Raw genomic sequence first — 13,559 nt, forward strand, 5'->3', positions numbered from 1 at the left:
CTCAAGTTGTTTTATATAGCGAGGCGCAGACTCTACAGAGAGAACCCTAACAGTTAGACCATCACTATGAGCAAATTTGGACTCAAACCTTGTAAATATTTCTCCCAATTAAAATCTAAAAATGTTCTTTTTTACATTTAATTAGCCTCTCCAGACTTTAGCATGAGAATAAGAGGATATGTAGGATCATGTGGCTTTGAGCTGTTTGGTTGCTTAATTGAAAAACTTCCCGTGTGAGATATTAAATGGCCATATCCTGCGTGTCTTTACCTTCTTCAGCACGCCTGTCCCCCTCTGGTGCCCCTTGATTCCTCACCTCTGGTTGGGGTCTTTGACTGTATTCAGGTACCTTCTGGAAAAACCTGTTTGGCCCCCACTGATGCTTGCTGTGACTGCATGAGCGTAACATACATGTTGTTTTAAACCATGCAAGTCTGTGTGTGTGGTGTGTATGTGGTCATGCCAAAATGTGGTCCAGGGGATGCGCAGTACCAGGAACCACAAAGGTGACTCGGGCAGATATTCAAATGCCCACCTGAGTGTCTGTGGACAGGGTGTGACAACATGAATAACATGGTACCAGTGCATTTGGCTTTAACTCTGGGAGTGGAAGAATGAAGCAGGCTGCCTGTGGGTGTGAAATCTGAAATACAGCACAGGCTGAACCACGTCACCACTTCACTGCGCTATTGCAGCAAGTTTCTGCCCTGTGTGATGCTCCTCTCACTGAAATTCTTGCAGCGTCACGCAGGAGCCGTGCAAGGCATCGTCAATATATCGACCTTTTATTTTGATCCATAGAATATAAAGATGAAGAATAACCAACTGAAGCATGTGTTTTGTGTTTTGATGCTGACAAAGCCAAAAATGTTTAAGTCTAATCAAAGTGGAGTCATGCAGTGCTACATGGTCTCACCTCCTCCTCTCCTCCCCAGAAACCTCTGCGTTACCGCCGCGCCATCAGCTACGACAGTAAGGAGTATTTCATGCGTTTGCTGTCCGGAAACCCCGGCATGTACCAGCACTCTGTAGAGCACAGCACCGAGGGAGAGACCACGCACCAAGAGCTGGAGCACGGAGAGGACACCATCGCTAAAGTCAAAGGTAAAGAGACAGCACTGTGGCACTGATGCTGTTACACGTAGAGTAAGATTCAGAGAAATCCTCGTTTGGCCTTCCTTTCTAGTGTTTCATCTTCTGAATGGATTCAGGAGTTCTGTCCTTCTCTGTGGGCTGATTTGTTTCTATCTTAAGTAAGGAGGTGTTGCCTGTATGTAACACTGTGTTTGCACTGTGCTCCTCAGGCCTGGTGAAGGCTCCACTGAAGAGGTCGCGGTCCACAGCGGACGGTGCAGATGAGGACAGTCAGGACCAGCTTCAGGAGCAGCTATTAGAGTCAGGAGGCCCCGAGGAGGAGCAGAAGACTGACAACACGTCCCTGCTGAGACTCCTGGAGGAGGGAGAGAAGGTCAGTCCGAGGGAAGCACATAGTAGTAGATTCATAGTGTGTTTTACACCTGAGCGATTCCTGTGCTGCAGGTGGCGCATTTCAGCCAAATATACTGTTCAGTATTGACTGGGAACTTTGTGACGATTCATCAAATGATTGCACATAGTTGTTGCAGAATTGTGACACGGTGTCTTTAGCGAGTTTGGACTGGACATGTTTTCCCATTTCTCCAGTTTGTGCAGGAACATCTAATCTTGCTGCAGCAGTCAGATTTTTTCGCTTTGGCTAGTTGGCAGCGTGTGACAGAGAACTTTGGTTGTCTTTCCAATTTCTTTGCTTTACAGTCACACACACGAGCAAACTGCATCTTTGATTTCTAAAGTTTTAGATTTCAAGTTTCACGTCTTTTGTTATTGACTTTATTTATGTGATGAGGTATTGCACTGCGTGTCCAGTCCCAGGATGTCATCTGATAAAAAGACCTTTTAAATAACACACACACACACACACACACACACACACACACACACACACACACACACACACACACACACACACTATAAAAGATATAACCTCCAGGTCTGAAAAGTGCCTTGAACCTGCATTCTTCCTGATGGACAGCAGGGGGCAGCCTCCCTGGTCCAAAAACAAGTGTGAATGTATAGCTCTATAGACTCGTGTTTGCTAATACCTCAGCAGCACCTTAATATTGAGTTTACTTCATGAACTATGGTTCCTTTTAGAGTGAAGTAGATGATAAAGCAGGTTAGGATTTAGGGCATGCCCACCTGGTGAATGACTGCCCTCTCACTGCCACGTTTCTCAGGCAGATCTCACTCATCGTTATCCAGTTTGAAAACACCAAGATGATGTGACGGTGGCTACCGCCATCTTTTATATACAGTCTGTGAGCACACTACAAAATTATTCCTGGGACTTGTAGTTTTTAAGATATATTTAAGTATATATTAGCATACATAAGTAGTTGGATGAATCAGCTTTACTTTCAGGCACATGACATTTTCATCTATTTTCATCGCAAATTATTGTTTTTGTTTTTTTGTTAACCTTAAAGTAAGAAGGCATCTGTTAAAGCTTTAAACTCCCTGCTTGATGTTACTGAAATATTGTGAGACCAAGGATCATTCCCACAGGAGAGACACTTGTGCAGGATTGTTTTATGTAGTATTTCTTGTCAAGGAGAACAAGCGTAAATGCACGTGCTACCTCGACGTATTGTTTCCTAGCGTTGAAGTTTATTTATAGCCGGGCATATCGGTAATTCTGTGACCTGCATTTTAAAATTCCAGGAACAGAGATGGTAAACACATTGACGAGCTAAGTCGAGGAGGTCACAGAGTCCGTGTCTTGGAGTGCTGGACGAAGACTGTGTATAAAAGATGGGCTTAGCCGCTGACGCATCGGTCATCTTGGCTTTTTGAGACTTCTTACTGACGATTTGTTATCCAATCAGGAAAAGTGCTCGCTGAGGTCACAGAGTAGGGCGGCCTGTTCAGAGACTCCAATACAAACTGGTCTCTTTGCAGCCGGAGAAGTCGTCGTTGCTGCCCAATCAAAAAGCGAGTTTCTCTCTATACTGTCTGTCAAATAATAAGACCTGCATTAAACAAGCAAAATTAAAATGTAACCAGATATTTGTGACATTTCAAAAGGAAAAATTAGTGAATCAAAGCTTTTTAAGAAGAGGTTGGTCTGATCATGACGTACCTGTATCACCTTTACACGTCCCTGAGTCGCGCTTTCGAGATGTTTTGTCAGTTTTTACAAGAAAGATTAATTATTAGCTTTCTGGGCTCACGTGCCTCTAAATGACTGTAGTGTTTCTGCTCAGGTGGAGCATTTGATCAGAGGTTTTACACAAAGCTACTTCTCCAGTGGAGAAAGTACACTCATTTACTTGTTCCATGTTCAGAGGAAATTCAGCTGGGGGGCTTTCCTTTGTGTAATTGACCTCTCTAAACTTTAGCTAATTAGCTGTTGTGCGTTCCAGATTCAGCACATGTACCGCTGTGCCAGAGTGCAGGGTCTCGACACCAGCGAGGGTCTGCTGCTGTTTGGGAAGGAGCACTTCTACGTCATCGACGGCTACACCATGACCGTGTCCAGGGAGATCAGGGACATCGACACGCTGCCACCCAAGTAGGTTCACGCCTCTGTATCCGTCCCTCACCTGACGGCGGACGCAGGATCGGCACTTTCTTTCTCTGAATAAAGGATGACATCATTCCCGTGGACGCTGCAGTGGAAATTTCTGCTGCTGGGATGATGTAATGCTGCCGATGGAGCATGCGCTGTGAAAGTCCGCAAAGCTTTTCTCATATTTATTGTTTTGTGCAACTTGCTCAGCCCGTTCCTTTGAGATGCTGCTGGAAAATAACCAAAAAAGGGAAAAAGGAGCAGATGTCTCCCAGACTTTGTGGTGTGTCCCTCGGGTTGTTTTGGTGTTTTTACCCCCTCCTAAGCTTCCCCACTGTCCTGTACCAGCACAGAGCTGAAATCATACGCCAATTAGCTGATAATTTATTCAAGACATGCTCTTTTGTTAGCTGAATGCTTTTTTGATTTCAACTCAACTTTGAAGTTTTTGGAGTGATTTAAAGATGCACTACCAGCTAGTTTGATCCATTACGGATGGATGTGTTTATTCATTCTCAGCCATGTCACGGGAACGTACCCACCGCAAACAGGGGATTAAAATTTTGAGTGGATCTTCTCTTGAGTGGGTTGTTGTGTGTTTTTTCTCCAGTATGCACGAGGCCATCATCCCCAGAGGAGCGAGACAAGGACAGAGCCAGTTAAAGAGAACCTGCAGCATCTTTGCCTACGAAGACATTAAGGAGGTTCACAAGAGGCGCTACCTGCTGCAGGTCAGCATGCACGTGTCTCGCACACACACTGCATGCACCATTACATGCTTTCTTTTAATATAGGAACTGACAGGATAATTAAGTTGAGTAGTTTATAGGGAACTTACTTTGTTTTTCCTTTTTTCTGTCTTTTATACTATAACAGAGCTGGATGCTTCTATTAAACATGGCTTTTTCAAGGTTTTTTTCTACTCTTGGCTCTGTATGATGTCATTTAATAAGTGCAGGCAAACAGAAGGAATCTGGCTTAAAGGGAAAGTAGAAGGAGCTAAAGTGAGTTTATGGGCTGGTGTTAGATAAATTAGGATCATTTTGAACAGTGAATCATGCAGAACTACTCTCTGAGTCCAAAAGTAAAAATATGGAGCAGGAAATGATGATGATAGATCATCTGTAAACGTTTTGGGCTATTTATTTAAATTTTTTCCCGACTCTCATGTATGCCATCGTCTTCTTTCAGCCCATGGCGGTGGAAGTCTTTTCAGCGGATGGGAGAAACTACTTGCTAGCCTTCCAGAAAGGAGTTCGCAACAAGGTTTACCAAAGGTACTGAATACATATGTAAAGCAGCAGCTTCTTGACTCACATTTCAATCACAGAGTTTAATTAAACTTGTCATTTTGTGCTCTTTTCAACACTCACACGCTGCAAGTGATCATTTCTTACTGTTTTAGGAGTTGTTGTCAGGGTGGAGTTATTTTCAGTGATAATCTGGTTCTACTGGACGGCCGTGATCAGCTGTGATTCAGTCTGTTGTCGTGATCTCTGTTGAGGAGAAGGATTTTGCCAAGATTGATGTTGCTGCTCATATAAAGCTTTTTTTCTCTCCCTGTAATGCCGGTATATCACCGTTGTTGTCAGGTTGCGTGAGTCTCTGTGCGCTGTAAAGACATTAATAGGTGGTGTTTGATTCTTCCAGGTTCTTGGCGGTGGTGCCCTCGCTGGCTGACAGCTCCGAGTCCGTTTCAGGCCAGAGACCCAACACCAGCGTGGAACAAGGGTACATCCACCTTCACATCATATCATTTTTATAAATAATAGGTTCTGACCTCTGTAGTTAAGTCTCAACATAATGACTCTACAAACGTAAAATCATGAGTGCATGATTAATAAAAGTCCACTGAGCTGTTTAAACGACTCATCCTCTCTGTCCTGGTTTGTGTCAGATCTGGACTTCTCAGCACGCTGGTTGGTGAGAAGTCAGTGACTCAGAGATGGGAGGTAAGAACCTGAATTTGTTAGTCTGACTTCAGATTTGAAGTAAAGCACACGGCTCAACAACATGTGTTTGTGTGCATTTGTTCTGTAGCGAGGAGAGATCAGTAACTTCCAGTACCTGATGCATCTGAACACCCTGGCCGGACGCTCCTACAACGACCTGATGCAGTATCCGGTGTTCCCCTGGATCCTGGCCGATTACGACTCAGAGGTGCCTGAAGATTTTATCTGCTGCTGTTTTAATGTTTCCGTGTCCACAACAGAAAATACCCCAGTTTTGATATGAATGCCACCGGGGGCAGTGCGGTGATTTCATGGATGTTTGGGTTGCTTTTGGTCACCAGGAGCTGGACCTCACCAACCCAAAGACATTTCGTAACCTCGCCAAGCCGATGGGCGCCCAGACTGACACCCGGCTAACGCAGTACAAGAAGCGGTACAAGGACTGGGAAGACCCCAACGGTAAGGAAAGGAGACCATCAGATAACGTTTCTCTGTGAGCAGATATGTGTGTTAATATCATCTACAGACTTTTAGTACCACAAACTCGCTATGTGGGTCCTCCTGCCTACTGAAGAGGCCCAGAAAAAACATGCAGAGTGAACTGAACCTGAGCTGTCGTCACCCACCCAGCAGACGGGTGGGTGACGACTGTCTCAGACCCAGTGGGATTAGACTGTAACCTGCCAGCTCCTGAATGTGTGATGCTTCCTGCACCAGCATATTTTTTGTCATGTATAACATTCATTTAGATTTATTTCTGTACTAAATATGAAATTAAAAAAATACACGGTACTGGTCTATATCATTAAGCTCTTTTTGCCTTGCCAGGTGAAACCCCGGCGTACCACTACGGCACTCACTACTCGTCAGCCATGATTGTGGCCTCCTACCTGGTCCGGATGGAGCCCTTCACACAGATTTTCCTCAGACTTCAGGTTTGACGAGTTTCGACTCTACTGACAGTTCAGCTTGAAAACTAAAACACGTAATACAACTCCAACCCTCTATTCCAGGAGGGGTTTTTAAAAGTTATATATAGTTGCATTTGATTTACTTATATTTTTTACATATTTTGCAGAATCAAGTCTTTCATTATAAGTTCTATTTTATTTGTTTAATTCAACTTTATTTCCAACTTTATATAGAAAAAGCTAAATGTGTTAGTCCCCCTCTTCTTGTTTAACTTGTTATGCCCCATAAAAGAGTAAGTCAGAAAACTCCAGAGGACAGTGAAACCACATTAATAACACAGTACTGGTATTGTTATTTTTTTGTTTGCTGGGCTCTCTTTGCATTTCCTGGGAGTTGCGCCTTCTCTACTTTTAACTCGTAGGAATAATTCTTTTTGGGGGCTAAAGTGTGTCTTTGTGTGAATAACAGGGAGGACACTTCGACCTGGCTGACAGGATGTTCCACAGCGTTCGTGAAGCCTGGCTCTCTGCTTCCAAACACAACATGGCCGACGTCAAGGAGCTCATCCCGGAGTTCTTCTATCTGCCCGAGTTCCTGCTAAACTCCAATAACTTTGACCTGGGTCAGCATCAGAGTCACAGCTGATCGAAGCACTGTTTAAAAACTGACTGGGATCGTTCACTGCTTTGTTATTAATGCTTTTTCCTTCTTTTGCTTTTCATGCACCAGGTGCCAAGCAGAATGGGACCAAACTGGGTGACGTCATTCTCCCAACCTGGGCTAAGGGCGACCCCCGGGAGTTCATCAGAGTCCACAGAGAGGTAGGAGATCAGCTCTTCTTGGCTGGTTTTACTCTGAGTGATTGTGAATCCGCCCTCACGGTCGACGCGTCCTCTGTCCCGGCTGCAGGCGTTGGAGTGCGACTACGTATCGGCCCACCTCCACGAATGGATCGACCTGATTTTCGGCTACAAGCAGCAGGGCCCTCCGGCTGTGGAGGCGGTCAACGTCTTCCACCACCTCTTCTACGAGGGTCAGGTGGACATCTACAACATCAACGACCCGCTCAAAGAGACGGCCACCATCGGCTTCATCAACAACTTCGGACAAATCCCCAAACAGGTCAGACAGAAGCGTGTTCATTTTAATCTAAATACTCCACCCTTTTCTAAGGAGGGTGGATCCTCTTATTTTACCTGATCTGGTTCCTGTTACATTACAAACATTGATGCATTACAGACTCATTTAACGTGCTGTATACTACAGTTGGTTTCTTGCCTTTAACTGGGTTTGAGTAGATGTTGAAATCTCGCTGTCGAATCATTGGTCGTTGATGTTTGTGTTTCAGCTGTTCAAGAAGCCCCACCCTCCTAAACGGGTACGCAGTAAAGCCAACGGCGACGTTGCCGGCGTTCCTCCGAGCTCCAACAGCGACAAGATCTTCTTCCATCACTTGGACAATCTCAGACCTTCTCTTGCACCAGTTAAAGGTACGCACGCACATCATGCGGTCAATTAATCGCTCGCAGTGTTGCTCAGTAAACAGGATGCATGCGCTACTGATTGCTGTGTAAACAAAGCTTCGTGGGGTCTGTTTGCGAATACAAGGTGTGTAACTCCTTTAAATTCACACTTCTTCGTGCGTGCGCGTTGTTTTCCAGAGCTGAAAGACCCCGTGGGACAGATTGTGCCCACTGACAAGGGCATCCTCGCTGTAGAGCAAAACAAAGTTCTGGTTCCTCCCACCTGGAGCAAGACCTTTGCCTGGGGTTATGCCGATCTCAGCTGCCGCCTGGCTAACTATGACTCCGACAAGGTCAGTAGTGAGAAGTTTAAACTCCTCAAACACCTTTTTATCTCCAGGATGTAGTCTCTATGTGTGAGTGACCCCCATCCTTTTACAGATGTTGTGTTTGCCGGCTTCCTTTCTCGATAATTGCTGATTAAGTTCACCTAATTTAAAAATGAGCCACTGTACGTCTTTGCTACTCGTTTCACCTTGAGGATTCCTAGTAAAGGTGGAAAAAAGTAAAGGCACCGTTTCCCCCTGCTGGTGTTTCACTAAAAATGCATTTTACATGAGATCTGCAGCCATTAAAGAAGCTTTTAAATCACATCTGATTTGCACTGTATATATTCTGTTTTCCTGCTGGCAGCTAGAAAGAAGACGTTCTTCAAGCTGAAACAGATTTAGATTTTAATTTGGTGACACTTTCTCATGCTCAGAAGCACCTTTTCATGTCTGACCCCTTCTGAGGTCAGTCTGGGGTTTGCAGCTGGTTTTCTCCTGCCTGTTTTCTCAGTTTGTCGCCTCGTTGCTGCGTGTCTGCAAGAGTATTTGTCTAGACCCCAGACGGTGTCGTGATAGATAATTGGGAGGTGTCCTTCCTCTCTTACAGCCGCCTACATCATCACAAATACTCAGCTTCACCTGACTCAACTGATGCCTCTTGTTTAAATGCATCAGAATGAATAACCAATGAATGGAAAGCTTGAAGATAACAGTCCCGAGAACAGAAGCTGTTACTGTCGTGGATCTTTTCAGTTTTCCACAAACGGATTTGAATGTTCCATCTTGTTTCAGGCGCTGGTGGTGTACGAGTGTCTGTCAGAGTGGGGCCAGATCTTCTGTGCCATATGTCCAAACCCAAAGCTGGTTATCACCGGCGGCACCAGCACCGCCATCTGTGTGTGGGAGACGGGAACCTCAAAGGAGAGGGCAAAGTCACTTACGCTCAAACAGGTAAATGAACACAAAGAGACGCAGCGCAGGTTCGTGCAGCAGCTGCGCTTCAGTCATCAAACTTTAAATTATCCTAAAGCAGAAAACATTTATAGAAACCTGGCAGCACTCTCAACTGTGCGAGGTCCAACCAATCAGAAGGCTAGGTCAAAGCTGAACACGGTGTGCTTCAGAGGAAGGATAGAGGACTGTTTCTCCTGTGACTGCCAAAGTTCATCAATGACAGCTTAATCCTTGTAGGGTTTAATTAGTTTGACCCATGAAGTTAGTTTGATGGGTCCGTGTTTCTGCTGAGTTCATTCAGCACAAACGTTAATCTGCAGACTTTAATCTCCCCGAACACTAATGAAACGAGGAAATCCTGCATGTTAAGGTGTTTAAGTTTCTTGATGCCATTGCGTCTCCCGTGTCGTGTGATATCTTAGGCGCTGCTTGGCCACACGGACGCCGTGACGTGTCTGACGGCGTCTTCGGCGTACCACATTGTCGTCAGCGGCTCACGGGATCGAACTTGCATCATCTGGGACCTCAACAAGCTCTCCTTCGTCACGCAGCTCAGGGGGCACCGAGCGCCCGTCTCGGCTCTCTGCATCAATGAGCTGACGGCAAGTTTGTCCTCCGTCACACGTGGAACAGAGAAACTGTGGGTGTAGTTTGGATCGTTCACGACACGACGTGTGTTTGTGTTTGCACAGGGGGACATCGTGTCCTGCGCGGGCACCTACATTCACGTGTGGAGCATCAACGGCAGCCCCATCGCCAGCGCCAACACCTTCACTGGCCGCAGCCAGCAGATCCTCTGCTGCTGCGTGTCGGAGATGAACGAGTGGGACACGCAGAACGTCATTGTCACCGGGCACTCAGACGGCGTTGTGAGGGTGAGCTCGCGTGGATACACAGCCCTCTTTAAGTTTATTAGTCGCTTGTTACAACTCAAACACGTGTTTTCTGTGCTGTTATAAAATGAGTAACAGTCGAGCATAATAACGACAGAACGCTTGTCATTTTTTTCACTTTCTAACTCTAAAAATATTAAATATTGTCTGTGTTATTGTGTAAACACTTACACTATTGTGTACTTCACACACATGAAGAGATGCCAAACTGCCTTTCATTGTTTTTGCAACAATGACAATAAAGAGCTATTCTATTTTATTCTATTCTATAAAAGTATTCCTTGTGCTAAATCTTACAGTTTTGGAGAATGGAGTTCCTCCAGGTACCAGAAACCCCTGCTCCCGAGCCTGTAGAGCCAGATGTGCCTGACTGCTGCGCTGACGAGAAGATTGGTGAGTCCTAATAGAAATAAATGAGCTCATTGGAGCTGCTAGATCGAGTCATCAGAACACAAATCACACAATGCATGTCACTATAAAAAATTGTAGAAAGGTGCAAACTTATCTTGGTCTCACAGAGGGCGGTGAGAGTCACAATGGTGATGATGACAGCAGTGAGTCGGATGCAGACGAGCCCAGTCTGAGCCAAGAGCCCAGAGCGCCACGCAACCCCTCGACAGGTGGAGGCAGCCAGCCGGGTAGCACCGTCCACAGACCCAGAGGTACTTATATCTAAGTTCGTGTTCATGGGGCGATTGTGACGATCGCTCAAGAGTTGGGAGTTCGCCTTGTAATCGGAAGGTTGCCGGTTCGAGCCCCGACAGTCTCGGTCGTTGTGTCCTTGGGCAAGACACTTCACCCGTTGCCTACTGGTGGTGGTCAGAGGGCCCGGTGGCGCCAGTGTCCGGCAGCCTCGCCTCTGTCAGTGCGCCCCAGGGTGGCTGTGGCTACAATGTAGCTGCCATCACCAGTGTGTGAATGTGTGTGTGAATGTGTGTGTGACAGGTTGTGTAGAGCAATTTTTTTTTTTTACACACCACTTCAGCCAAAGAACCAATGAGCTTTTGCGATGCTGAGCTGTCTGTCATCCATTTGTCCGTCCACAAGAATTGCTTCGCTTCCTGCAGTATTTTACAGAAGGTCATTCAACAAACACACACTGATCACCTAATGGGTCGTTGTGCTCAAAGTCAAGGTCACAATTGTCATTTTACAGACAATAACCTGTGAATTTTGATGGGCGTCAGCTGGATGAGCTACTGTGCTAATAACATTCTGGTTTTTAGATGGAAGGAGCAGCTGTGCATGGCCCCAAAACATGAGAAAGGTCTTCACATCTCTGTAGATGAGGAAGAAAGCTGGATTAGTACAGCTCCCAGCTGGTGAACAAACCTCCCTGAGCACAGCTGTGTTAAAATCTGAATGAGCACACATTCGGATCCAGAACTAACACTAAAATTATCTTACGTGTAAGCAAAGCACAACAAATGTTCACTTGTTTGCTACTGGAGTGAACAGCTCGCACTATTGTTAAAGGCGTAGCAGCGTTTTGCCCTCCATTGTCTATGTCAGTCAGACTGAAATCAGTCAATGAGGACATTCAGATTGAAAGATATCTCAGTTTCTGTTGTCAGGCAAGAGCAAAAAACTAAAACTAAAATCTTATCATCGGTGTCAGCTTTGACTTTGGCGTTAGTATAAAATGTTCCCTTGTTTATGTCTGTGTCAGCTGAACTGTGGTGAGCAGCATGTGCTGCGTTGCTCTCATTAGCTGCTGCGCTCTGATGCTCACTTCCTGAAGAGCGTGAGATCAGCAGCGGCTCCGCTGTGAGGCTGAAACATCGAATCCAGAATCTCTGGTCATAGAAATAGAGCAATAATACGACCCCTGTAGATTACCAACACTGATGTTTGTTTTTACTTGTTAATATAAGAACCTTAGTTTGATAAAAGTTATTGTTCCTGCTAATTTTCCATTGATTAATACCCTTAAGGTCCGTCGGCCCGAGCAGGAGCATCTTGGTCGATGGACAGCGGCTCTGACGATTCTCACCGCTGGTCAGACACCCTCAGCATCGACGAGAAGGACGGATTCGTGTTTGTAAATTACTCTGAGGGCCAAACTAAAGGCGCTCACCCAGCTCACTCAGGCCAGGGCTCAGTGCCTCAGCCGCTGCATCCCTCCACCATGGAGGCACGGACATATAACCAGCTCAGGGCAGGTGAGAGTCCAGCAGCTGCAAAGACCACGCTGTGTTTTCATGTTCTAAGTGATTATTCTGCCATTGAAGGGGAGACGACAAATAGATAGGATTAGTCTGCTGATCTAATGACTCACGTTAAAATGTTGCTAGTTAAGTGTTTGTTTTTGTGCGTTCACAGGCTACAGATGGGAGCGCCAGCTGGTCTTCCGGAGTAAGCTCACCATGCACACGGCTTTTGATCGCAAGGACAACGCTCACCCAGCCGAGATCACCTCCCTCGCCATCTCCAAGTAAGAGAGCCGGGTCGAACCAAACCGACAAACAGGAAATGAGTTTCTTTTTGTAAACGCTCGTATTCCTTTGGCACATCTGAAGAACGTCTTGTTTTGAAAATATATTATTCAGTCCAAGCAAATATTTTTGAAAATAAGATATGAAATTGTTTTGTTTTTCTCTTTCTTCCTTCCCGCTTTGGGCTTTCCTCTCTCCAGGGACCACAGTAAAATCCTGGTAGGTGACGGTCGTGGCAGAGTGTTTAGCTGGTCGGTCAGCGACCAGCCCGGCCGTTCGGCAGCAGACCACTGGGTGAAGGACGAGGTGGTGGACAGCTGCTCCGGCTGCACGGTTCGCTTCTCGCTTACTGAGCGACGCCACCATTGTAGGAACTGCGGACAGCTCTTCTGCCAGAAGTAAGATTATTCTGCAGTTTTTCCACCTAAGCATGCTTTTATATGTCATTGTCATACCAGAAAGTGTCAGAACAAAATACCATTATAGGTATAAATAAGTATATCCAGAATCAATGTAAGTTTCAGAGATGCAAAATTAACCATTACCATTTCTTCTGGTACCAGTACCAGCACACTACCAGTACATAAATTCTAGTTAAAGTTCTTGAAGTTTTAATGGAAGTAACAGCGCAGTAACAGTGCTTACATGCTTTAACCCACACAGGTTTTTTTTTTATTGCACTTCCTTTTTTTTACCTCAGCCTTGTCAGATTTTGGCTCTGGTGTTCCTCAAGGCTCGATCTGGGGTCCTTTGTGTGTTTTTGCTGTGCACGCTACCATTGCGCAGCAACAGGCTGTGCATTTTGCAGCTCACTTTTTCCAAGTTTCACTATCTCCAGCAATCACCCGCTGGAGGTTGCCAAGGGGTTGCTGACAAGTCTCTGGGCCTCTCTGAGGTTTCTGAGATCTTATGCAAATAAAATATTTCATTTGCTGATTTTGTGTGAGTTTAAAAAAGATTATTGGGGTTGTTTGTTTGTTTCTAACGGTTTAAATCGTGGCTCACGTCAGTGAA

At 45.5% G+C, this 13,559-nt stretch overlaps 1 protein-coding gene across 5 annotated transcripts in view; it reads left to right on the forward strand.

Annotated features, from left to right (window-relative positions):
* wdfy3 (WD repeat and FYVE domain containing 3) overlaps positions 1–13,559 on the forward strand; it is a 114,459-nt gene that overhangs the window by 97,570 nt on the left and 3,330 nt on the right. For all 5 annotated transcript variants that reach the window (XM_040003604.1, XM_040003601.1, XM_040003603.1 and 2 more), the window contains 23 exons: positions 936–1,104; positions 1,305–1,468; positions 3,462–3,610; positions 4,218–4,338; positions 4,799–4,884; positions 5,258–5,338; positions 5,505–5,559; positions 5,648–5,767; positions 5,901–6,018; positions 6,388–6,494; positions 6,940–7,093; positions 7,201–7,292; positions 7,381–7,593; positions 7,820–7,961; positions 8,133–8,287; positions 9,056–9,214; positions 9,640–9,819; positions 9,910–10,092; positions 10,410–10,503; positions 10,629–10,772; positions 12,045–12,272; positions 12,433–12,544; positions 12,746–12,943. In XM_040003604.1, the coding sequence (XP_039859538.1) occupies positions 936–1,104; positions 1,305–1,468; positions 3,462–3,610; positions 4,218–4,338; positions 4,799–4,884; positions 5,258–5,338; positions 5,505–5,559; positions 5,648–5,767; positions 5,901–6,018; positions 6,388–6,494; positions 6,940–7,093; positions 7,201–7,292; positions 7,381–7,593; positions 7,820–7,961; positions 8,133–8,287; positions 9,056–9,214; positions 9,640–9,819; positions 9,910–10,092; positions 10,410–10,503; positions 10,629–10,772; positions 12,045–12,272; positions 12,433–12,544; positions 12,746–12,943 (3,224 nt within the window). The remainder of the gene's footprint in view (positions 1–935; positions 1,105–1,304; positions 1,469–3,461; positions 3,611–4,217; positions 4,339–4,798; positions 4,885–5,257; positions 5,339–5,504; positions 5,560–5,647; positions 5,768–5,900; positions 6,019–6,387; positions 6,495–6,939; positions 7,094–7,200; positions 7,293–7,380; positions 7,594–7,819; positions 7,962–8,132; positions 8,288–9,055; positions 9,215–9,639; positions 9,820–9,909; positions 10,093–10,409; positions 10,504–10,628; positions 10,773–12,044; positions 12,273–12,432; positions 12,545–12,745; positions 12,944–13,559) is intronic.

The sequence above is a fragment of the Simochromis diagramma genome, unplaced genomic scaffold (assembly GCF_900408965.1).
Source record: "Simochromis diagramma unplaced genomic scaffold, fSimDia1.1 OVJJ01000583.1, whole genome shotgun sequence".
In the NCBI taxonomy this organism is placed as follows: Eukaryota; Metazoa; Chordata; class Actinopteri; order Cichliformes; family Cichlidae; genus Simochromis; species Simochromis diagramma.